Consider the following 22,968-nt stretch of genomic DNA (forward strand, 5'->3'; position numbering starts at 1 on the left):
CCTTGAAAATTTTGATATACACTATCAGTTTTTTCTCTAAAAAGTTTATATCCTGTTTACCTTCTGTCAGTACTTGAGGAGAATTCTTTTCCCCCACATGTTTGTCAGTACTGGATAGTCATCTTTTAAAACTTTGCCAATCCCATGGGCGAAAAATAGATTGCTATTTTCATTTGCATTCTCTGATGACTAGAGTGATTAAGCAGCTTTTTACTCGCTTATTATCCATTTTGTATTTCTTCTGTGAGGAAGTCCAAGCTAGAGCAATCAAATAACAACAACAACAAAAAAGAAATAAAGGGCATCCAAATTGGAAAGGAAGAAGTCAAATTATCCTTGTTTGCAGATGATGTGATCTTATATTTGGAAAAACCTAAAGACCCCACCAAAAAAACTATTAAAACTGATAAATTCAGTAGAGTTGCAGGATCCAAAATCAATGTGCAAAATTCAGTAGCATTTCTATATGTACCAACAGTGCTCAATCTGGAAAAGAAATCAAGAAAGTAATCCCATTTACAGTAGTTACAAATAAAATAAAGTACCTAGGAATTAACTAAAGAAGTGAGAGATTTCTACAATGAAAACTACAAAACATTGATGCAAGAAATGGAAGAGAACACGCAGAAAATGGAAAGATACTCCGTGTTCATGGACTGGAAGAATCAACAGTGTGAAAATGTTCGTATTACCCAAAGCAATCTACAGATTCAGTGCAATTCCTATTAAAATACTAAGGACATTCTTCACAGAAATGGAAAAAATAATTCTAAATTTTTACGGATCCAGAATAGCCAAAAGACCCAGAATAGCCAAAATTATCCTGATGAAAAATTGGAGGAATCACATTTTCTGACTTCAAATTATACTACAGAGCTATACTAACCCAAACAATGTGGTTCTGGCATAAAAACAGACACAGAACAATGGAACAGAATAGAGAACCCAGAAATAAATTCATACATACACAGTGAACACGTTTTTGACAAACGTACCAAGAACATATACTGAGGAAAGCACAATCTCTTCAATAAATGGTGCTGGGAAAACGGGATATCCATATGCAGAAGAATGAAACTAGACTCCTGTTTCTTGCCATAAACAAATATCAAATCAAAATGGATTAAAGACTTTAAGACCTCAAACTATGAAACTATGAAAAGAAAACATTGGGGAAACTTTCCAGCACGTTGGACTGGGCAGAGGTTTCTTGAGTAATTTCCACGAGCACAGGCAACCAAAGCAAGAAGTGGACAAATGGTTAAAGCTCCTGCATAGCAAAGGAAACAGTGAAAAAAGCTCCTGTTTTTAACAAGTTAAACAGTTCCTGCACAGCAAAGGAAATAGTCAACAAAGTAAGGAGACAGCCCACAGAATGGGAGAAAATACTTGCAAACTGCCGGGCGCGGTGGCTCACGCCTGTAATCTCAGCACTTTGGGAGGCCAAGGTGGGTGGATCACAAGGTCAGGAGATCATGACCATCCTGGCTAACACGGTGAAACCTTGTCCCTACTAAAAATACAAAAGATTAGCCGGGCGTGATGGCCGGCGCCTGTAGTCCCAACTACTCGGGAGGCTGAGGCAGGAGAATGGCGTGAACCCAGCAGGTGGAGCTTGCAGTGAGCCAAGATTGCGCCACTGCACTCCAGCCTGGGTGACAGAGTGAGACTCTGTCTCAAACAAACAAACAAACAGAACAAAAAGAAATTGCAAACTATTCCTCTGACAGGGGATTATAACCAGAATAAATCGGGAGCTTAAATAATTCAAAAGGGAAAAATCTAATCATCCAGTTAAAAAATAGGCAAAATAGACATTTCTCAAAAGAAGACATACATATGGCAAGTAGTATATGAAAAAGTGATCAGTATCATTGATCATCAGAGAAATGCAAATAAAAATGACAATGAGATAACGTCTTACCCCAGTTACAATGACTTTTATCCAAAAGACAGGCAATAACAAATGCTGGCGAGGCTGTGGAGAAAAGGGAACTCGCGTACACTGTTGGTAGGAGTGTAAATTAGTACAACCACTGTGGAGAACAGTTTGGAGGTTCCTCAAAAAACTAAAAATACAACTACCATGCGATCCAGCAATCCCACTGCTAGGTGTATACCAAAAAGAAAGGAAACCAGTGTATGAAGAGATGTCTGCACTCCCGTGATGATCGCAGCACTATTCGCAGTAGCTAAGGTTTGGAAGCAACCTAAGTGTTCATCAGCAGACAAGTGGATAAAGAAAATGTGGTGCATATACACAGGGAGTACTATTCGACCATAAAAAAGAATGAGATCCTATCATTTGCAACAACAGGAGGACACTTATGTTAAGTGAAATAAGCCAAGCACAGGAAGACAAACTTCACATGTTCTCACTTATTTGTGGGAGCTAAAAAAAAAAAATGAACACAGTTGAACTCATGGAGATAGGCAGTAGATTGATGGTTACCAGAGGCTGGGAAGGGTAGTGGGGCTGGGGGGATGGTTAATAGGTACAAAAATATAGTTAGAATAAACAGGGTCTAGTATTTGATAGCACAACAGGGTGACAACAGTTAATAATTTGCTGTACATTTAAAAATAACTCAGTATACTTGGATGGTTTGTAACACAGAGAAAGGATAAATCCTTGAGGCAATGGATACCCCATTTACTCTGTGATTATTCTGTGCCTGTATTAGAGTGTCTCATATGCCCCATAAATACATATACCTACCATGTACCCCCCACACACACAAAAGAATATTGATGTATTTCTTTTGTAAAATGCAATTTCATAGCCTTTTTTATATCAGGAAGATTTTTTTCTTCTGATTACAACCCTTTATATATTATGGATATCATTTTCATTTGTTTATTATTACCAGGTCACAACTTTAGTTCCAGTCAAGTTGTTCAGGTCCTGCCTAGTCTGATATTGAGGTTTTCTACAAGAACATTTATATGTGATGCATGCTCATGGTATTCTAGACTTACAGCTGAGCAGACTTCCCTCAACTGTTCAAATGCTGGACATCACTGTGGGCTCCCTGAAGCAGTAGCAACTGTGTCTTCCACTGTTCGAAAGACACAGTTGTTACTTCTTTTTTTATTTCCTAGGGCTTACTACTGTGTCTAAGTAGTAAGCAATTATAAATGTCCACTTAAGTTGATTGCTGATGAACATGTAAAAACTAAATTTTACTGTTTTTGGTTTGAGATCGTTCTTATTTTTAATTTTTAGTGATCCTTGATAACCATTTTTGTTTTCGGTTCAGTGTGAATATGTGAATGAAATAGTAATTTTTATGTCTATGTGAGGTCGGTTTTAAGAAAGCATTCATAGCTATCAGCACTTGCTTTTTGTTCATGGATCTGTTGAACCTGTTTCTTTCTCTAGGTCATAACTCCATGCAGGAAGCTCATCTTGTGTGCTGATAACAGAAAAGAAATGGAAGATTGGATTGCAGCATTAAAGACTGTGCAGAACAGGGAGCACTTTGAGGTTAAAAAAGAAAATACCCTTCTCCGAATGCCTCCTGTTGCCTCCCTCACCCCAGTGTCTGCTGTCTGAGTGTCTCCCACCTGCGGACCCACAGTCTGGAGCTCACATTCTCAGCATGTTCCTTATACAATTAAAGCTTATTGCTTGTCCTCTGGCAGACCTGTCCTTTATAAACCTTCCTCCTCTCCTCTCTTGGATACTTTGTTTAATCTTGTCCAAGTTACTGCATTTAACAATTTAAAAGAGAAGTCTTACCTTTGCCGTCTTGGTTTCGTTCTTCCAGCCCACCCAGTACAGCATGGACCACTTCTCAGGGATGCACAATTGGTACGCCTGTTCCCACGCGAGGCCGACCTACTGCAATGTGTGCCGTGAGGCTCTGTCTGGGGTCACGTCGCATGGGCTGTCCTGCGAGGGTACGGATGTGCATTTGTTATTCTGTCAGGAAAGGTGGCCTGGCATTTTACTTGATAAAGCCTTGGAAATCCAAACCCAGTCACCATAAATAAGCCATTGTCACCCATGTGGTCAGTCAGGGGCACAGTGATTTCTATGATGCCATTCTTCTTTATTTTACCTGCCGAAGAGTCCTTGATAAATCATTTTTTTATAGTGCTCAAACAGTGAAAAGAAGGGAAGCAGTGGGTGGCAAAAGGAGAAACAGGGGAAGCCTAGAGCACACAGAGGGAAAGACACTGAAGGAACAGTGGTCGGCCCCCGTGTCTCACACTCCGCAGCTGGGGAAACAGGGCTGTGCATATATGGACTGAAAGTGCGTTACAGATTTAGAGGTCAGGGCTGCAGGGTTTGGGCAGGACATCCAGTCTGGTGGCAAAAGCAGTGGGCTAGAGCAGGGCTTGTTAGCTGTAGCCTGGACCACACCCTGCCTCTGCCTGTTTTTGTACAGCTCCCACACTTCAGACTGGCTTTTAAATTTTTAAATGATTGGAAAAAATCAAAAGAAGAATCATATTTTGTGACACATGAAAATTACATGAAATTCAAATTTGTGTCCGCAAAAAAATACTGTCTCTGGCTGCTTTTGTGCTACACGGTAGAGTTGAATAGTGGTGATGGAAGCTGGTTACGACCTGCAGAGTCTCCACTGCTCACTCTCTGGCCTGTTACAGAAAGCATACTGATCCCCAGCTTTCCCTGCTGGTGCTGGTCCCACCGCCATCAGCCTCTAAGCGTATCACAGTAGTTCACTTATAAAATGGGAGTGCCATTGATTCCTTCCTTGACTTTTCTGGAGCTGGACAGTTCTCACAACACTGCTCAGCATGGGAAGCTTCTGGCACAGACACAGCTTGTAGGCTCGTGTGTCCCTTCTCTCACAGTGTGCAAATTTAAGGCCCACAAGCGCTGTGCTGTGCGTGCAACAAATAACTGCAAGTGGACCACGCTGGCCTCGATCGGGAAGGACATCATTGAAGATGCAGATGGGGTATGTTAAGAAATACCACCCGTGGGGCCCTGAGCCAGGGCCCCCCACCTGCGCGGCCCCTTGCAAGCCTCCTCCCTTCCCTCCCCACCTCTGTTTCATTTGAGACGGTCACACTGGCATTGGGTGTCACAGTGGAAAGCACATGCGGTCTCTGTGTGGTTGTCACGCCCCCGAGCTCCATCCTGTCCCTGTGGGTCTTGTTTGCACCTCCGACAGGTGCTGTGGGTAGATTGTGCTTCACAGGCCCTGCCATCCCTGCCCTCACTGACCATCAGGGAAGGAGTTTGTGCTGGGAAGAATGCCTTGGCTGAGTTCACAACGAGCGTTTCCGTCTGAGGGCTCCTGGCTGCCCTTGATGTGGAGCCTTGGGAGCGTCCCTAGCGCGTGCCTGTTTGGTTGCAGATCGCAATGCCCCACCAGTGGTTGGAAGGAAACCTACCTGTGAGTGCCAAGTGCACTGTGTGCGACAAGACCTGTGGCAGCGTGCTGCGCCTGCAGGACTGGCGCTGCCTCTGGTGCAAGGCCATGGTGAGTGTGGGCCCTGCGCCCGGGCTGGAGGGGAGGGCCTGCTCCCTATGGTGTCCTTGCGGGCCTTGTGGCTCCACATGATCTGCTGGATCCTGGGAAAATCATCCCAGAGGCCCCTCCGGCTGAGATTGGGTTTTTGAATTGTTGGGACATTCTTCTTAGCTGTGTTTTTGGGGTATGTTGAATTTATTCCTGCCTTTTGACACATGCAGATGTGTATTGTTATGACAGATGTCACCCTGCATCATGCGGCAGGCGCTGTAGCCGGGTTGTGAGGGGTCACCTGGGACAGTTGAGCTGGCCGCCTCTGTGGTGTGGAAGCAGGAAAGATGTAGAGAGCCTTCGGAGCAGTGTCGGCTCTGGGCAGTGTTTACAGTGAGCCCAGCCATGTGGAAGGGGTGCCGCCCACATGGCCTCCTGCCAGGTCCTGGGTCTCATCGTTGCTCTGGGTGGTGAGATGTGCTTCCAGGGAAAGACCCAGGGAGCCTCCATGTGCTTGCTTCTGAGTTGGTCATTGTGAAGTGGCTGCTGCAGTCACTTGCCTAGCACATCTGGCTGCCAGGAGGAAGCCAAGACACAGGGGACACATAGAGGCACATGGCCCCAGGAGCCCTCACCGTCGTCCTGAAAGTTTGAGGTAGCTGTGGTTGAAGGGCCAGAGGGTTGGGTACAGGACTGTAGCTCACACGGTGTGAACCATGACTGGCTCCTGCCCGGTGTTTCTGTGTTATGCCTTCTCAAGTGCAAAGCCAGGGCCTGGGACCCCTGATGGGAGCAGGCCAGCCCAGCTCTGAAATCACCCGCCTCCCCCAGGGCCAGCTCATCAGCTACAGGACAGGAGGATTTCTGGTGTGTGTGAAGGATGCCAGTGACCCTTGGTGACGCGGGGACTCTTGTTTCAGGTTCACACATCGTGTAAAGAATCCTTGCTGACCAAGTGCCCACTTGGCCTATGCAAAGTGTCAGTCATCCCACCCACGGCTCTCAACAGCATCGACTCTGATGGTGGGTACCACACATGCGCATCTTTCTCATGCATGCCCACATGCTTCCTTCTCCACGCACTTTCTCCTCTCCAGCTCTGGAGTTGGTTGTCTTGGTGAGATGTCAGCAAGAGGTCAGGCACAGCTGTGGGGGCTACTGGAGGAGTTGCACAGAGTGGCACACAGTGCCCTGATTCTGTGGCATTGCCCTTAGACGGGCCTGAGACCCAAGCCAGGTGCTTGACGTGGAGGTGATGCTGTTGAGTGGTACCCAGGCTTACACAGGCCTGAGACCCGAGCCTGGCGCTTGACGTGGAGGTGGTGCTGTTGAGTGGAACCCAGGTCTGTGGCCTTCTCCGTCGTGAGCCGTTGAAGCTGTGCTCCATCTCTGCCTAGCACTTGCTGACACACTGGCTTGCAGCTGTTGTCATGTCTGACTGGGACATGGTGGCACCTGTTGACAAGTACTGGTGGAAGGGGAGATGTGGGTGAGAGGAGATCAGGAAGAGAAGAGCAGCAAGGTGGCAGATGGACGCCTTGTGAATGTGAGATCAGATGGATGGGGCTCCCGGCCTCACACATGGGGAGCGGCCGTGGGGACTGTTCGCTGACCTCCTCCTGAGTCATAGGTGTGCGTGTGTCAGGTGTGTGTCCTTGGAGGGGTCTCCTGCTGCTGATTCCATCAGTGGTGCCCCCAGCGTCTTCCGTGGCCTACATGTTTTCTTCTGTTCATTCTCGCGTCCAGGGTTCTGGAAGGCCAGCTGTCCTCCGTCTTGCACAAGCCCACTGTTGGTCTTCGTCAATTCAAAAAGTGGGGACAACCAGGGTGTGAAGTTCCTCAGAAGATTCAAACAGCTGCTAAATCCCGCCCAGGTCTTCGACCTCATGAACGGAGGCCCACACCTCGGGTAGGAAGCTTGTAAAATGTATCTTTCTTGGAGTTTTAAAAATTGTGTAGGTGGTGTGTGCTTGTTAGAAAAAAAAAAAAAAGATTAAAGACACAAAGTTTTAAATAGGAAAGAAAAGTTAAACTGCTTCTTCCCCAAATTGCACTTGCAGGGGTGCCCACTCTTAACAGAGGTGCATGGCCTTCCAACTTGGAACACAGCGCGTGTGCGCACACGTACATACACATACATACACCCATGTACACACACCCATGCACATGCATCTTTTGAGCCAATCAGGATTCTTCTTTACCTGCCGTTGCACAAATGCCTTCTGCGTGTGTCTGCACACAACGTTGTGGGTATATTTTCTTTCTTTTATTTTTTCTTTCTTTCTATCTATCTATCTATCTATCTATCTATCTATCTATCTATCTAATCTGTGGGTGTGTTTTCCTGGCATGCCACGTTGTTTGTAACGGCTGCCTAGCATTGAGAAAGAAGCTGTCCTGCGGCAAGGCCAGGAGGAGTGTTTGCTGAGAGGCATGGGAGGCTGCTCGGTGTGCAGGTGCTGCAAAGCAGGAACACGCGAGGGCGACGCTGGGCCAGAGTGATTCCCCTGTTCATCAGCAGCACAGAGATTAGACTGCTCCTCTGCTTGCTGGAGAGCCAGCGTGTGTTATTTGTAGTTTTGTACTTTTCATAAGTTTGTAGAAAACATTTGCTTTTGTGAATTTTGCCATTTCAGCGAATTTCTTCTTCCTTTGGAAGCATCAGCTCCAGGTCGGAGCTCTGAGAGGACTTGCTGGCACTTCCAGAGATTGTCCAGGATACCCGAAGTGGGAAGTGCCTGCAGAACCTTGGTCTGGCCTGTGTTTTTCTGGGAGGAGTCAGGGGGGTCTGTGTATTTACGAGCCAGGGGCTACTCTGATGTGAACCTCGGCCAGTTCCCTGCGTGTCCTTGGCGTACGTGCCAGGGTAAGAGGAACACGCTGCTCATCATTGGTCCTCTGGGTGTCTTCTGTGTTACTTGTCCGCACTCATAGCCAGGCACAGTTGGAGAGCAGTCACAGATGGCAGCACTCCAGCCTGCTTCCGCAAAGGCAGTACTCCCACATTTTCTGTAGACTTATCTGAATGGTGGAGGATTGCAATCACTAGTAGGCTGATCAAGACAGTATTTTAATTTTATTTTTAACTTTTTTTTTTTTTTTGAGACGGAGTCTCGCTCTGTCGCCCAGGCTGGAGTGCAGTGGCCGGATCTCAGCTCACTGCAAGCTCCGCCTCCCGGGTTCACGCCATTCTCCTGCCTCAGCCTCCCGAGTAGCTGGGACCACAGGCGCCCGCCAGCTCGCCCGGCTAGTTTTTTGTATTTTTTAGTAGATACGGGGTTTCACTGTGTTAGCCAGGATGGTCTCGATCTCCTGACCTTGTGATCCACCCGTCTCGGCCTCCCAAAGTGCTGGGATTACAGGCTTGAGCCACCGCGCCCGGCCCTATTTTTAACTTTATATTTTTTGAGACAGGGTCTTGCTAGGTTGCCCAGGCTGACTGCACTGGCGCAATCCTGGCTCACTACAGCTCCTGGGCTCAAACCAGCCTCCTGAGTAGCTGGGACTGCAGGTGTGCACCACTATGCCCAGCTGATTTTTTTTTTAAATGTTTTGTTGAGCATCACAAAACTTTTAAAACGTTTTGTAGAGTGGCCTTACTGTGTGGTCCAGGTTGGTTTCAAACTCCTGGACGCAAGTGATCCTCCTTCCTCAACCTCTCAAAGTGTTGGATTACACTGTGTCTGGCAAAGAAATAATTTTAGTTAAAAAGTGGGGAAAGTGGAGGTATAATACATCTGTTATCACAGTGCACCAAGTAGGCTGAGGTTGTTATTAAACATGGTACCGGGGCGTTGGAGGAAGGCTTTGAAATGGCTGTGGGCAGGGCAGGCTACACAGCTGATCTCGAGAATAACGAAATATTAATTTTGGTGTGCAAGCAAAACCCCATGATTCGTAGTGGGAGTTCGGTATGAGATGGGATGATTTAGGAAGCCCTCACAGTGGCGTAAAGGGAGTGGAGTCATTTACCGTTTCTGGAAGCAGCTCATCTCACACAGCTCACAGCAGAATCTGGAGTTACTGCTTCATGTTCCAGTTCCCGGCCTTGACCTGTCACCTCTTCTCCTAAGAGCAAGGGGCCTTACAGGTGTCAGTGTTCTGTGTGGAGCCTGGGCTTGGTGCCGCATCACCTATGCCTGCCTGTCTTCTGAGTATTCATTCTGGGTTGGACACTGAGCTCGAGGCAGGGTGCGCAGGTCAGCCAGGCCAGGAGTGCAGATGCAGGGAATGGGTAGGAGCACACGCAGGGTCCCCCGACACTTCAATGGGGTGATGCAACTTCTCTGGGAACCTGGGGGGCAGGGGTCTCAAGTCACAGTGGGCGTTCTTCCACGTCTCCCCGAGCTGGCATCTGAGGAGCTCTAGTGTTCTGATGTCTGCAGGGAGACGGGGAGGCTTCTGGGCCAAGGGCACCGCTTGTGCAGAGGTGAGGCAAGAGGGAACACTGCGGGGCCAGACCGGGGGCAGCCGCAGAAAGGTGGCACCTGCCATCGGGGAGGGCTGCGGGTGCTGGCCAAGAGGTTCGGCTCCTTCCTGCAAACGAGGGGCAACCTCATAAAGCAAGGCCCATGGCCAGGCTCGTGTTTTAGAAAGATCTTCTTGGAACTCGTGTGGGGAGCTTTCAGGAAGGGTGTCCTAGTGACTGAGGCCTCTGTGGGACTCTGCGAGAGCACGGTGGTGACCTGAGCTGGTACCTGGGTTGGGTGTGGAGGAGAGGCTGCCAGGAGGGGCTGGATCGGCTGCAGGCTGAGAGGAGGAGGGTCTGGCCTCTCGACTGGGTTGGTGGTTGTGCTGCCATTCTCTGAGCAGGGGTGTGTCCTGTTGGAGGCGTCCTAGGATACCAGAGCGGTGTGTTCTGGAGGACAGGTACCAGTGTCAGCTTTCAGGAGTTGCCTGGGGGCTGTTGATCCAGAGTCATCTGTGTGCTTCTTGAAGCAAACTGGACGTGGTCACATAGGAAGAGGATGAGGAGTGAGCAGAAGCAGCAGTGGTGTCCTGAGTAGGACGCTGCTGGGCAGGGGCAGGTTGACAGGGGCAGGTTGACAGGGGGAGCCCAGGAAGGAAACCGAGGAGTTAGGAGGGTAGGAGGCATGGGTCATGTCACCGGAGGACTGAGTGGGCCCAGGCATATGTGCTGCAGTGGGGACACGTAGCCTGCAGGCAGGTCGGGCAGCCTGGGGCTCCAGGGTGACTAGAACAAGGGCCAGGGTAGAAGCCAGACTGTGGCCCAGGGCCAGGGAGTGCCAAGGCTGAGGGTGCAGGGTGATGCAGGCAGCCCAGAGGGCATGCTGGGAAGGCTGGCAGGAGCCACATGTGGATGAGGCAGGGACAGTGACGCAGGGTGGGCTCACATGGGCAGGGGCCATGGAAGGCTGTGCCCATGAGCCTGGCAGGGGATGCAGTTTTGGCCCACCAGTGAGCCTGTGGTGTCTGCAGAGGGTTCAGTGGCTCACCAAACTGAGTGGTCTTCTCGCTGGGTGGGGCATGGCCCTGGTGGGAGCAGTTGGTTGGACCCCAGTGCTGCTGTCGTTCCCTTGACAAAGTGGACCCTGAGTGGAGGGGCGTGCAGGCGGCTGGTGTCACGTGGCAGGACCTGTGTGTGATCTGTCTCTGGTGCAGGTCAGCCATGAGGAGCATAGGTGGCCCCTCAGCCCCATATTGACAAGCCTGTCATTTGTCCTGTGGAATGGACGTCATTTCACGGCCGTTCTCTTTTCTCTGCAGCTTACGGTTATTCCAGAAGTTTGACACGTTCCGGATTCTGGTTTGTGGTGGGGATGGAAGTGTTGGCTGGGTCCTCTCTGAAATCGACAGCCTCAACCTTCATAAACAGGTACCTGTACGGGAGGGAGCCCAGCCAGGAGCGGAGAGGGTGCGGAGGTTAGAGGGAAATCATGCAGTTTCAGCTCCTGTTCATCTCGGAGTACCTGTTCTCAGGCCAGAAACCATTGATGGTTTTGGGGAGTGTACAGTTTGGTGGCCAAGGCAGAGAGGGGAGAGCCCAGGCCACCCCCTGGCATCGTGGAGGCCCGGGGGCTCAGACCATGATGTATGAGGGGGGCCTGAAGGGAGCTAGGAAAGGAATTGCCGACAAAGGACCCACGTGGGGAGCAGGACTGGGTGGGGCTGTTGCTTTACTGGGTAATTTTTGACTTGAGGCCTCTTGCTTGTGAGAAGGGGATGGCAGCATACTTGAATTTCTCAAGTCAGAGTCATGGTTCATTGGACTTAGTTTTTGTATTAAAATAAAAATAGATTTTCCTGATTGTATATAAAAGTGTCCATATATTCGTTGAATTTCCACACCTAGCCACGGCCTCCGCAGTTGATCAGCCAGTACCAGCATTTTGCTGTCTGTGGCCTCTCTCGATCACAGCACATAAAATGCACAATGTGGTTGTAATTTAAACGGGCTGTTCTGTTACTGCTTTTGTTGTTGTTGTTTGTTTGGTTTTGTTTTTTTTTTTTTTTTTTTTTTTTTTGAGGTGGAGTCTTGCTCTGTCGCCAGGCTGGAGTGCCGTGGCGCGATCTCGGCTCACTGCAACCTCTGCCTTCCCAGTTCAAGTGATTCTCCTGCCTCAGCCTCCCAAATAGCTGGCACTACAGGTGCACACTACCACGCCCAGCTAATTTTTGTATTTTTAGTAGAGACAGGGTTTCTCCATGTTGGCCAGGATGGTCTCGATCTCTTGACCTCGTGATCTGCCCACCTTGGCCTCCCAAAGTGCTGGGATTACAGGCGTGAGCCACTGTGCCCGGCCTGTTACTGCTGTTTAAAAATCACTAATTAAGATGTTGCACACACCTTCTGCCTGTGTCTGTAAGTAGGCATCCGTGTGTCGTTTTCCACTGGGCACACCCGGGAGCCCTGGGCCAGCTCACCTCTGTGTGTGAGCACAGAGATCACTTCCCAGTGGTCTCCTCTCTGGGCACACCCAAACTTAAGTATTGAAATGTGGGGACAAACTGCCTTTCCTCAGGGCTGTGCCAGCTTCCATGCCTGATGCCTCTTAAAGCTGTCCTTTCCCATGCACCATCCAAGCTGTTCATCTCTTTAGTTTTTGTCCAGCTAAGTAGGCCAAAAAATGTCTGATCTTCACTTAATTCCTGGTGAAGTTGAACACCTCCTCAGTTGGTTATGAAGTTTTAAATAAATCAACCTGTTCATGTTTTTTTGCCTCATTTTCTCTTTGAATATTCACCTTTTTTTCCTTTAAAAATGGATGTGTGGGGATTATTGTTATATTAACTTCTTATCTATCACTGCAGATATTTTTTTCCCAGTTTGTCATTTGTCAGTTCAACATCCTTTTTGGGGGGTGGTCTTTTCTTTCATGATTTTAGTCAACGTCTGTCATATTTGCAGCTGTCTACATCCCAAGATTAGGAAGATTTGCGTCTGTATTTTCTTATGTTTATTATGGCCCCATTTTTAAAAAATTCAGTCTTCCGTGTGACGTGGATGTATTTTTCAGTGATTCTGCAGTCCCTACCCAGCCCTGCTCACTTGGTAGTATTCCCAGGTGGGTGGACTTTGACAGCCTGGGCCAGGAGGCCAGTGGCTCAGGAGGAGAAGTGGTGCCGCCTGGTGGTGGATTAGCATAGACTACTCTAATTTTTGATTTTGTGTATTATTTGCAAGTTCACTGTCACTAGTTAGGAAGACAGTGGAACCTTGTGGCTGATTTTCATACGTTCAGCCAAGGTCAGCACACATTTCTCTCCCCTGCTTCTCTTTGGCGCTGGTTGCGGCGGCCATGCCCTCGCTGGGCCCCTGCTGCCTTGGGGTTTCTTGTCTTCCTGGTCTTCCTGGCTGCTACTGCTCCATGGTGGCCTCTCCGTCCTTACCCTTACCTTAAGGCTGTGTCCACAGAGCCTTGCTGGAGCCTCTCCTCCTTCACTTTTGGAACGCTCAGCGACTTGCAGGGCTTCTGCTGTCATCTCTGTCCTGGGGGCATCTCTGGATGCCTTGGGCCTTGGGCCTGTCTGGATGTCTCCTAGTGCTGCGAGTTTCCAACACTACACCATGTTCAGCCCGTGCCCCGCATTCCTTTCCTTCGAGTCTGAAAACATCCATCTAGATGTCTGAGCCAGGAAATTGGACAGTTGTTCTTGGTTCCTCCATCTCTTCCTCCTGCCTGTTTCTCACTAATTGTGGCCTCAGTCCTGCCATCCACAGTACCCTGGCCTCTGTCCATCTGCAGCTCACCCAGGCAACCTTTCCCGGGGCACTTCTGCCTGTGCATCCCCCAAGCACGATGCTTCTGGGAAAAGTCCAGACCTTTAAGAGTTTGCCAGAGTCCCAGCTTTGCCTCCTGCTTGTTCCTCTGCCTGTCTGCCTTCTGTTTCCTCACTGTCTTCCTCTTCACTGAGCTCTGCCTTGCCCTCCCAGTGTGGTGCCTCCCTGCCTGGAGCACCGTCTATGCCTGCTGTGCGCTGCTCTCCTTTTCCTTTAAGGCTCCAGGAAGCCCTCGCAGAGTCCTCAGCCCCTCTGGGCACTCTTCAGCGCTGGGTTCTCTCCATCTAGTATGTTGGCTCCGGTGTCCTGGCCTGCTTGCTCCTGCCTCCACACTGCCAGATGTCCCCTTGGTGAGGCAGGACCTCCCCTGGTGTTCGCACAGGCAGCAGGGCCTCAAGCATGGTCACTTGCACCTGGTGAGCAGAGGGCTGTACGGTGCTGTAGGCTGGAGCGTGGCAGGATTCCTGCCTCAAGGACAGTAACGCCTCACCACACACTGCACCACAGTGTGGCCCTGCAATGCATTGTGGTCACTGCATTGTCATGCACAATGCATGGCCCTGGGTCACTGCATTGTCAGAGTCAGAGGCTGGTGAACTCTGGGCAGTGGGCGTTTCAAGAGGCCTCCTAAGCAATGAAGGGTGTAGTGGGATCTCATTGGAGCTCTGGGATGGGAATCCAGGTAGAGGGTGAGGCCTGAGCAATGGATGAGGTCTCTTCATGAACAGCAGGCAGGTGGGCAGAGGCTGAGCGCTGGCAAGGCTTCAGGGTGGCGTCCAGACTGAGAAGGGTCCTGGCGCCTTTTTTTGATAGGATTTAGAGGAGAGAAGTGACACTCGTGATGTTTTTGGAAGAAGAATTTGGCATTAGTGAGTGAGACGCTGTAGTGGATGGAGGGGTGGGTGGCAAGGCGTCAGAGTGATTCCTTGGGGCTGTGGTCATAGTGGTGAAAATGGGAAGCCGGGGGATTTGGGAGACAGATCAGAGAGGGTGTGAGGGGCTGACCATCAAGGTGTGACGACAGCTGAGAGATGGACCTGTGGCTCATCCGTTTCTCCCAGAAGCAGCATCTTATCTCAAGGGCAGTCATGTTTCTGTCTCATTGCCAAGGAAACTGTCATCTGTCCCCTCCAGTGGGCTCTGCCTATAATGTGCAAGCTGCATGGTTTTAGGTCACATCCCCACATTGCTGATGTAACCCTCATGGTGGGTGACAAGGAGGGCTGCGGGCTGGGAGGTGGTCTCTGCCCCTAGGTGTTTGCCTGCACATCTTCCCCCGTGTTTCCTTAGTGTCAGCTGGGAGTGCTGCCGCTCGGCACAGGGAACGACTTGGCCCGAGTGCTGGGCTGGGGCTCAGCCTGCGATGATGACACCCAGCTCCCCCAGATCTTGGAGAAGTTGGAGAGAGCCAGCACCAAGATGCTGGACAGGTGAGTGGGGATATGCTGCAGTGCCGTATGAGGAGACTTGGAGAGACGGGTCCTCTCGACCAGGTGTTCTTAACCTGGGGTCTGTGGAAAACATGGGCCCTCTGAAATTATTTGTAAAGATTTGACCTGAGCATATATTCTGATGGTCTTTTATATTTGGTCAGATTATGACAAGGATAAAAACAAAACAGATTAAGAACCAGCCATGCCCTAGAATGATCTGGTCTCCCCAGGAGGTCAAGCCTGAGCGTGTCAGGGCCGTGGAGAAGGCGGCTGTGCCGTCTTTGGCTGCTTCAGCCCGGATCTCATACCCGTCGGAAAAGTGCTCCTTGTGCTTATTTGAACAGTTTCATCTTGCCATAGTCTGTTCCCAGAAGAAGTTTTGGGAAATTATCCTCTAGTGCCTAAAGCCACTGTGATACCTTCCCTGAGTGAGGTACTGTTGTTCCAAGTGACACACTTGGCACTCGCTGACCTGTGGCACATGGGGCGCTGATGAGATGCCTCCTAGCCTTCCTAGTTGCTCCCAGAAGCCTGGAGTTCTGAGCACAGGTGTGGTGTTGCAGTGCCCCCACCTTTTCAGGCCTCCTCTGTGTGCCTTGGGGCCTGTGAAATGCTCATCTCACTGGGCCAGCTGGCTGAGCCATTTGCAGCTCTCTTGAGGAGGGTAAATCCATTTCTCCCAGAAGCAGCGTCTTATCTCAAGGCAGCCATTTATGGGAGACCTTCCTCTCTCTCATGGAGCTGTACTGCCGTTAGTTGTGGAGTGCAGACATTTGTTCTCAGCCAAGTTATGGGACAGAGTCAAGACCAAGGGCCTAAAAATGAAGTCAGAAACTGTGTAAAGATCAAGGTTGCCAGCTGTGAAAGTGGAGGGCACAGGGTTCACCCTTGGGGGCCTGCACGTCTTGCCGCCTGTGCAGCTGACCTTGTATGTGCAGGTGGAGCGTCATGGCATACGAGGCCAAGCTCCCCCGACAGGCCTCCTCCTCCACCGTCACCGAAGACTTCAGCGAGGATTCCGAGGTATTGCTGGCCTGTTCACATCCTGCTCGCATGCTGTTGTGATCTGAACTGTCCTCTGAGCGCTTTGCATCGCCTCCCTTGCAGAGACGCCTCCCCTTTGGTGATGGGGTGTCATAGTCAGGCCTGCGGAGGCGCAGGGTGAACCCATGGCTGAGGGGATTCTCACTTCCCTCGGCAGGGGCCTTTTGGGCTTTGTGACCCTCTAAGGGCTTCCTGCGGTTGTCAAAGGCCCTGCCGGGCCGGGGGTGGGGGTGGTCCTCCTAATGGCCTTCCCACTCTGTCCATGCATCTCCTCAACTGCTCAGTGAGCCCCAAACGGTGTGCGCCTGTTCCCTCCCCTGCCACGGTGCCCACAGGCCTGGAACGCTCTAGCCAGCCGTGCCGTGGCTCTCCCCCAGCCTCCGGCTCCTGCCCCGTCACACCTCTCTGTGGCGTCCGCAGCTGCCCTTCCCTCAGCCTCCTCTAGTCCAGCTGGTAGTTCTTTTCATTTGGTGACTGTTACTGTTGTGTTTTACGCCCCCACAGGTTCCCTCAGAGAATAGACTTTGTCTTCTTTACTTTATATTTTGCGCTGGTGCAGTGCTGGGTGGGGCAGTACAAAGAGGTGAGCTTTTGTCAGAGGCTAGGACAACGGTCTGCAAACAAGGCCTGTAGGCCAGATGTGCCTGGGCCCATGGCCTTGCAAGCCAATAATGGTTTGTACATTTTTAATTTTTCCTTTTTTTTTTTTTTAAATTTTGAGAGGAAGAGTGTGTGTGGGAAGCCCAGAATATTCGCTGTCTGGCCAGTAGTGAAGTTTGCTGACCCTGGGGCTGGGTCCTAAAGACAGCAGGGATCCCACAGGGATAGGGCTGCTCTTCTGACAGGCAGAGCAGATGGTAGGGGGAAGAGTGTGTTCAGATGGGGCTCACAGCCAGGTAGAAACAGCCTCTGCTGCGAACGGACTCAAACCTGGAGCTGACCCATGAGCACACTGCTGTCAGGATGAGTAGGGGTCAAAACAGCCCCTAGCACAGGCCGTGCTGGGATCGCAGACTGAAGGAGATTCATTTGTAGTTTGTCTGCAGCTTGACGAAGCTTTTAAAATCTTTCACCTAGCACTAGGTGAGTCTCAGGTTAGCGTTTGAAGTGAGTCGAGGCTTGGCTGGGTCAGACAGTGTCTGTTAGGAGAGACTCATCTTTCCCAGCCTGTGCTGGCAAGGAAGTAGGTGACAGAGTCACTGGGACTGTCACAGAGCTTGCTGTCACAGAGACCAACAGTCCTGGCCATTTGGGGTGATTGCAGGTACAGCAAATTCTCTTCTATGAAGACTCGGTTGCAGCCCACCTTTCTAAAATCCTTACCTCGGACCAGCACTCGGTGGTCATCTCCTCGGCCAAGTGAGTGCCTGGTGGCCCTGGGGAAGGCATGGTGCCCTGGCCCCCCAGCCTGGAGCTGCCTCTCTAGAAGGGTCTTTCTGTTTCTCTCCCCACAGAGTGCTCTGTGAGACGGTGAAGGACTTCGTGGCCCGGGTGGGGAAGGCCTATGAGAAGACGACCGAGAGCTCGGAGGAGTCAGAGGTCATGGCCAAGAAGGTCTGTTCCCGTGCCCTGGGTGGGAGGGCCATTGAGGCAGCGAGAAGCTTCCTCTGACACCAGTAGAGGGCCGTGACTGCAGGTTGTCCAGGTTCTTGGCGTTTTGAACAAAGAATTAGGCAATACGCACAGTAAAGGAAGAAAAGAATGAAGCAACGAAGAACGAAAGCAGGGATTTATTGAAAGTGAAAGTACACTCCAGTGTGGGAGCTGCCCGAGCATCGGCTCAAGGGCCCAGATACAGAATCTTCTTGGGTCCAAATACCTCTTAGAAGTTTCCCATTGGCCACTTCATGCTCACCTCATGTAAATGAAGTGGTAGTCCACAGTCAGTCTGATTGGTGGCAGAAAGCAGCTAACCAGAGGCTGAAGTGGTTACAAAGGTCACACTCCTGTGCAAACATCTGATTGCTTTTTACAACCAATCAGAGGCTACAGAAATTACAAAGTTACACTTCTGTGCAGACTAAGACTCAGCCCGGAGTCAGTCTGGTTGGTTGCAGACAGCCAGTTTCTCCTATTTTCCACCTGCCTGGGCAGAAAAGGTGGGGATTTGCAAAGGGAGTAGCCTCTGGTCCTTTTGTTACTGAGGCGTGGAGAGTTAGGATTTTCCTTTTGATTGAGTTCTAGGAAGTGTGGGTGAAATGGCCTGAGGTTCCCTGCCTCCAGACCCTGTTCTCCTGCCTCAGCTCTGTGTGCCATTTCCTTTCCTTGTTCAGTGCTCTGTCCTGAAAGAGAAGCTGGATTCCCTTCTCAAGACCTTGGACGATGAGTCCCAGGCATCGTCCTCTCTGCCCAACCCACCCCCGACCATTGCTGAGGAGGCTGAAGATGGAGATGGGTCGGGCAGCGTCTGTGGCTCCACTGGGGACCGCTTGGTGGCATCAGCCTGCCCGGCCCGGCCGCAGATATTCCGGCCTCGAGAACAGCTCATGCTGAGAGCCAACAGCCTGAAGAAAGCGATTCGTCAGATCATAGAACACACAGAAAAAGGTGACTATCTTTTGAGGAGGAGGAGGCTTTCCCCAGCACTGGGCATGCCCAGCGTCCCCTGAACACGGTGATGACGGAAGGGTGCTCGTTGAGAAAACCTCCACCTTGGCCCTCTCCACCTGTGTGCAGGTGCCAGGCCCGCAGCCAGTTTGCTTGCCCTCCCTCCACCCCTCTCTCACACCCTCAGACCCCTTCATGCTGCCTCCCGTTGACCTCTTTCCTAGCCCTCATTGACTTCGCTATAAGCGTCTCACTCCTGTGAGACCTGCGGTCACGGTCTCACACCCGCACACCTGCGTGTCCATGTGGCCGCTCCTTCTGCCTGCAGCCCTCGAGCCTTCGCCAGGCTCCTCTGCACCCCTTGCCTTCCCCTGCGAGGGTTCCAGTCCTCCCAGCCTGTTAGCAGGGATGCCCTGCCCCAGTGCCAGGACCAGGGGGAAGATGGGTGGGGGTGGGGGTTCAGAGTCCAAGCCTTTAGCCAGAGGATGTTTGATGAAGATCAGGCCGTGGGGTGAGGAGGGGACCTCCACCCAGCCTGACAGTGCCCTTGGCTTTGCACCTGCGTGCTCAGCCGCACACACTCTCCTTGTACAGCTGTCGATGAGCAGAATGCCCAGACCCAGGAGCAGGAGGGCTTCGTCCTGGGCCTCTCTGAGTCAGAGGAGAAGATGGACCACAGAGTGTGCCCACCACTGTCCCACAGCGAGAGCTTCGGGGTCCCCAAGGGGAGGAGCCAGCGCAAAGGTACCCGTGGCTCCACCTCCCTCTGCGTACCTCGGTGTGCTTGGTTTTGGTGAGACGTAGTGGGATTGCCAGGGGAGGTTTTAGGGCACTTTCTCGTAGTTGCTTTGGCCACTTGGTTGCATAAAAATTCACCGCCCAAGGCCTGTTTCTGTGCATCTCCTGTGCGTGCCCTTGAGGTGTGTGTGGTCTGCCTTGGTGGACACCAGTAGAACCCACAAGACCCCCTCCGTCAGGGCGAGGACCGCCTCCCTGAGGAGCACTTGCGTTCTGCCCTCACTGCTTCCTCAGAACCACCCTGGACCCCACAACTGCTCGGAAGGGGCTGTGTCTGGCAGAGGGAAGGTGGGTAGGTGAGGGGGGGCCGCCTTTGTCCTTGCCCCTTCTGGAACAGTCCACAGCGTAGGCCCTGGTGGAGGGTACCCCAAGCCTGTTCTGGCTGCTGGGAGGCCTGTGCTCAGAACTGACCCACGGCCACTGCATGGCCACCACTCAGAGCTCTGCTGTGTGTGCGCTCTGCCTCCCACAGCCCAAACTGACTGGGCTCACCCCTCCCTCCAGCGTTGCCACCTGTGGCCTGTTACCCTCTCCATGAGCCCAACCCCCCAAGCATCATGTGCACCCACTCGGTCCTCCGCCCCCTTCTTTGTCCCACACACTTCACGCAACTGCCTGTGGTTTGCAGCCCTCCCTCCTCAGCCCTCCCACCTGCTCATGTTGCTAAGGACTCCCCAGTATTTCACAGCCTGTATTTCAGACAGCTGTGCACCTGCTCATGTCACTAAGGACCCCTCAGGTATTTCACAGTCTCTATTCCAGACAGCTGTAAGGTTTTCTGTTCTGTTGTTACAGTGTTGAAATCTCCGTGTGAAAAGCTGATCAGCAAAGGAAGTCTGTCCCTGGGCAGTTCTGCTTCCCTTCCGCCCCAGCCGGGAAGCCGGGACGGCCTGCCTGCACTCAACACCAAGATCCTGTACCCAAGTGAGTGGCGGCCAGCAGGAGGGACTAGTGGGGGCCCTAGCACAATGCTGGGCCTGTCGCTGTGCTGGGCGCTGGGTCCGTCAAACTGAAAGAGATAGGGTTGCTGCCCTTGGAAAGTTTACAGGTCCCTGAGAAAGATAGGTGGAATTTAAAAATTTACACAACTGTGTGAAAAGTGCTTCTTTTTTAAAAAAAAAAAAAAGCCAATTAGTACCCAGATAACCACCCAAGGAGCCCAGGAAGACGTCACTGAGAAGGTGATGCTTGAGTCAGATTTTGAAGAATAAAGGAATTAGATTTCTGAGTGGAAAAGGGAGGTGGCCAGCCTGATGAGGGAACCCGAGAGACCGTCCCATGCTTCTAGCGTGATTGCAGGAGGTGCAGGGAGGGTGAGGTCCTGGCCGCCTGGAGCATTCCTTGATGTTCATTTCTTATGAAGGCAACCTTATAAAGCCTTAAGCCTCAACTCTCAGAGATCTTTTTGGTGGAGTGGCTTACATTTGATGAGAACATGAAAACTGACTCTATAAGCCTTTTTTTTTTTTTTTTTTTTTTTTTTTAAAAAAAAGAGGCTCGCTCTCTATTGCCCAGGCTGGAGTGCAGTGGTGTGGTCATGGCACACTGCATCTTGACCTCCTGGACTCAAGTGATCTTCCCCACTCAGCCTCCCAAATAGCTGGGACTACAGGCACACACCACCACACCCGGCCTTAGAAGCCGTTTTTTAATGTGTTTTGTAGGTGTTGGTTTCTGCCACCCAGTGTGGTTTTTTTGTTCGAGTGATTTTTTGACCTAAGACTATTGGTGAAATTTGGACATGGTTATACATAATTTTAGAAACATTTAATTATGATAATATTCTGCAGAATACCGGTCCACCAGCTTCAGACACACGGGCTTCTCTTAAGTCTGTAGCTCCTGACCAGCACACCTCTTTCTTATATCTCCTTTATAGATGTCCGGGCTGGAATGTCTGGTTCCTTACCCGGTGGCTCAGTCATCAGTCGCCTGTTAATTAATGCTGATCCCTTTAACTCTGAACCAGAAACCCTGTGAGTATGAGGGATAAACCAAGTGGGCGTATTGTTACATGGCTGCTAGTGCATAGAGAGCAGATCTCAGGGTTAACTAGAGAAATCGGTGGTAGCTGATAAGGAAGGCTGAGAAGTCGTGGAGATTCCACTTAAGGAGTGGACCTGGAAACCACTACTGCCCATCTGCAGAGGCAGAGCGCACATCTCCCACCTCCTTCCCAAGGTCCCACAGTGCTTGCTCGATGTCCCCTGAGCCTGCGTGCCCTTCTGAGGCTTTTCACAGGCTCAGCTGCTCCTGCCGGGAGCTGCCCTTGTGCTGCTCTTCGTGTTCACTCTCCCATGACCTTGGCTGGACCTCACTGACTTCTGCTTACAGCCTGCCATCTTCCTCTTGCCATCCCTCCCCCTGCTTTCCTCTAAAACCTGCTCTCCTTGTTGGTGACGCAGAACAATAGACTCTGGGCTGGAGGGTCCTCTGCGTGCCCTCTTCGTGTCTCCGAGCACCCCAGGGAGACACCGGCCTGTGCTGAGGCTAAGGGCTGCTTGTGTGCCTGCGTGCTGACACTCTACTCCGTTGGGGACAAGGCCTTCTTCCTCTGCTGGCCTGTAAGGCAGTGGAGACATGTGTATAACAGTTTAATGGAGTCTTCCTAGGTATTGGAGACCATTGTGGAGACAAGTGGTGTTTTGAAAACCTGTTTTTCTAGACTCATCTTTCTGCTGGCTGATTGCAGGTTCTGGGCAGCTGATGGCAGTTGGTTAAACATGGCCAGCCATTTTTCTGGAGTGGTCAGGGGCAGTGACAGGAAGAAATGTGTGGTTCACAGAGGCTCTGGGTTTGGGAAAGTGGACCCTTAGATTCCAGGTGCTGGCCTGGTGCAACACTAAAGTGTCCCTGTTCCTGGCCTGGTTTACTCCTCCCCTGGGGCTGCCTGGGGCTCCAGTTCTCAGCCCTCCTGAGGCTGTTTTCCTTGGGGAGGCCAGAGCTGCAGTCCTACAGTGAGCACTGTCCCTAGGGGCCCCTGAACTGGATATCTCCTTTGTCTACTTCATCTGAGACTGTGGAACTTCCACCTCTGTTGCTAAGCTGGGTGGTCTTATCTCTTCTCTTCACCTGGGGAGACAAAGCTGTGGTTTGCTGCCTTCCTGCCGTGGTGTGTGCCTGGGCCGTATTGTGTAGGCCCCATTGCAGCTGGGCCTGAGCAGGCCCCGGCACCCCATCATCTCCCACTGCCCCGGCCACTGCTGCCCCTCCTGCTCCAGGCCCCTGAGCCCAGTCTCCTGCTGCCTTCCCTCATCTCTTTGCCCTGTTTCTCTCCGTTGGATCTCTCTCTTTTCCCAGGACCTATACATGCTGGCCAGGCACGTGGTCTTCCGCCTGGTAAACAGTTTTGTCCCAGAGCTTTGCTCTGGCTCAGCTGTCGGGCACTTGAATTAGATGGATCATAAATACACTGACACGTGCTGGTTGCTCTCAGATCTGGCGGCACTTCGCTTACACT

General features: G+C 51.2%; 1 protein-coding gene across 35 annotated transcripts in view; it reads left to right on the top strand.

The window, feature by feature from the left end:
• DGKD (diacylglycerol kinase delta) overlaps positions 1-22,968 on the top strand; it is a 119,797-nt gene that overhangs the window by 75,504 nt on the left and 21,325 nt on the right. For 13 of the 35 annotated variants that reach the window (XR_012421575.1, XR_012421578.1, XR_012421580.1 and 10 more), the window contains 16 exons: positions 3,383-3,487; positions 3,771-3,903; positions 4,828-4,934; positions 5,337-5,462; positions 6,365-6,467; positions 7,191-7,353; positions 11,172-11,280; positions 14,977-15,116; positions 16,058-16,142; positions 17,428-17,522; positions 17,618-17,717; positions 18,437-18,710; positions 19,305-19,454; positions 19,743-19,796; positions 20,304-20,432; positions 21,388-21,484. Coding sequence is in view for 20 of the 35 variants with exons in the window: in XM_065526269.2 (XP_065382341.1) it covers positions 3,383-3,487; positions 3,771-3,903; positions 4,828-4,934; positions 5,337-5,462; positions 6,365-6,467; positions 7,191-7,353; positions 11,172-11,280; positions 14,977-15,116; positions 16,058-16,142; positions 17,428-17,522; positions 17,618-17,717; positions 18,437-18,710; positions 19,305-19,454; positions 19,743-19,796; positions 20,304-20,432; positions 21,388-21,484 (1,970 nt within the window). In the remaining 15 variants the exon portion in view is untranslated. Of the gene's footprint in view, positions 1-3,382; positions 3,488-3,770; positions 3,904-4,827; positions 4,935-5,336; positions 5,463-6,364; positions 6,468-7,190; positions 7,354-11,171; positions 11,281-14,976; positions 15,117-16,057; positions 16,143-17,427; positions 17,523-17,617; positions 17,718-18,436; positions 18,711-19,281; positions 19,455-19,742; positions 19,797-20,303; positions 20,433-21,387; positions 21,485-22,968 lie in introns of all 35 variants that reach the window. The other 22 variants (XR_012421577.1, XR_012421579.1, XR_012421583.1 and 19 more) reach the window with 5 other exon arrangements.

This window comes from Macaca fascicularis, chromosome 12 (genome assembly GCF_037993035.2).
Source record: "Macaca fascicularis isolate 582-1 chromosome 12, T2T-MFA8v1.1".
Lineage (NCBI taxonomy): Eukaryota > Metazoa > Chordata > Mammalia > Primates > Cercopithecidae > Macaca > Macaca fascicularis.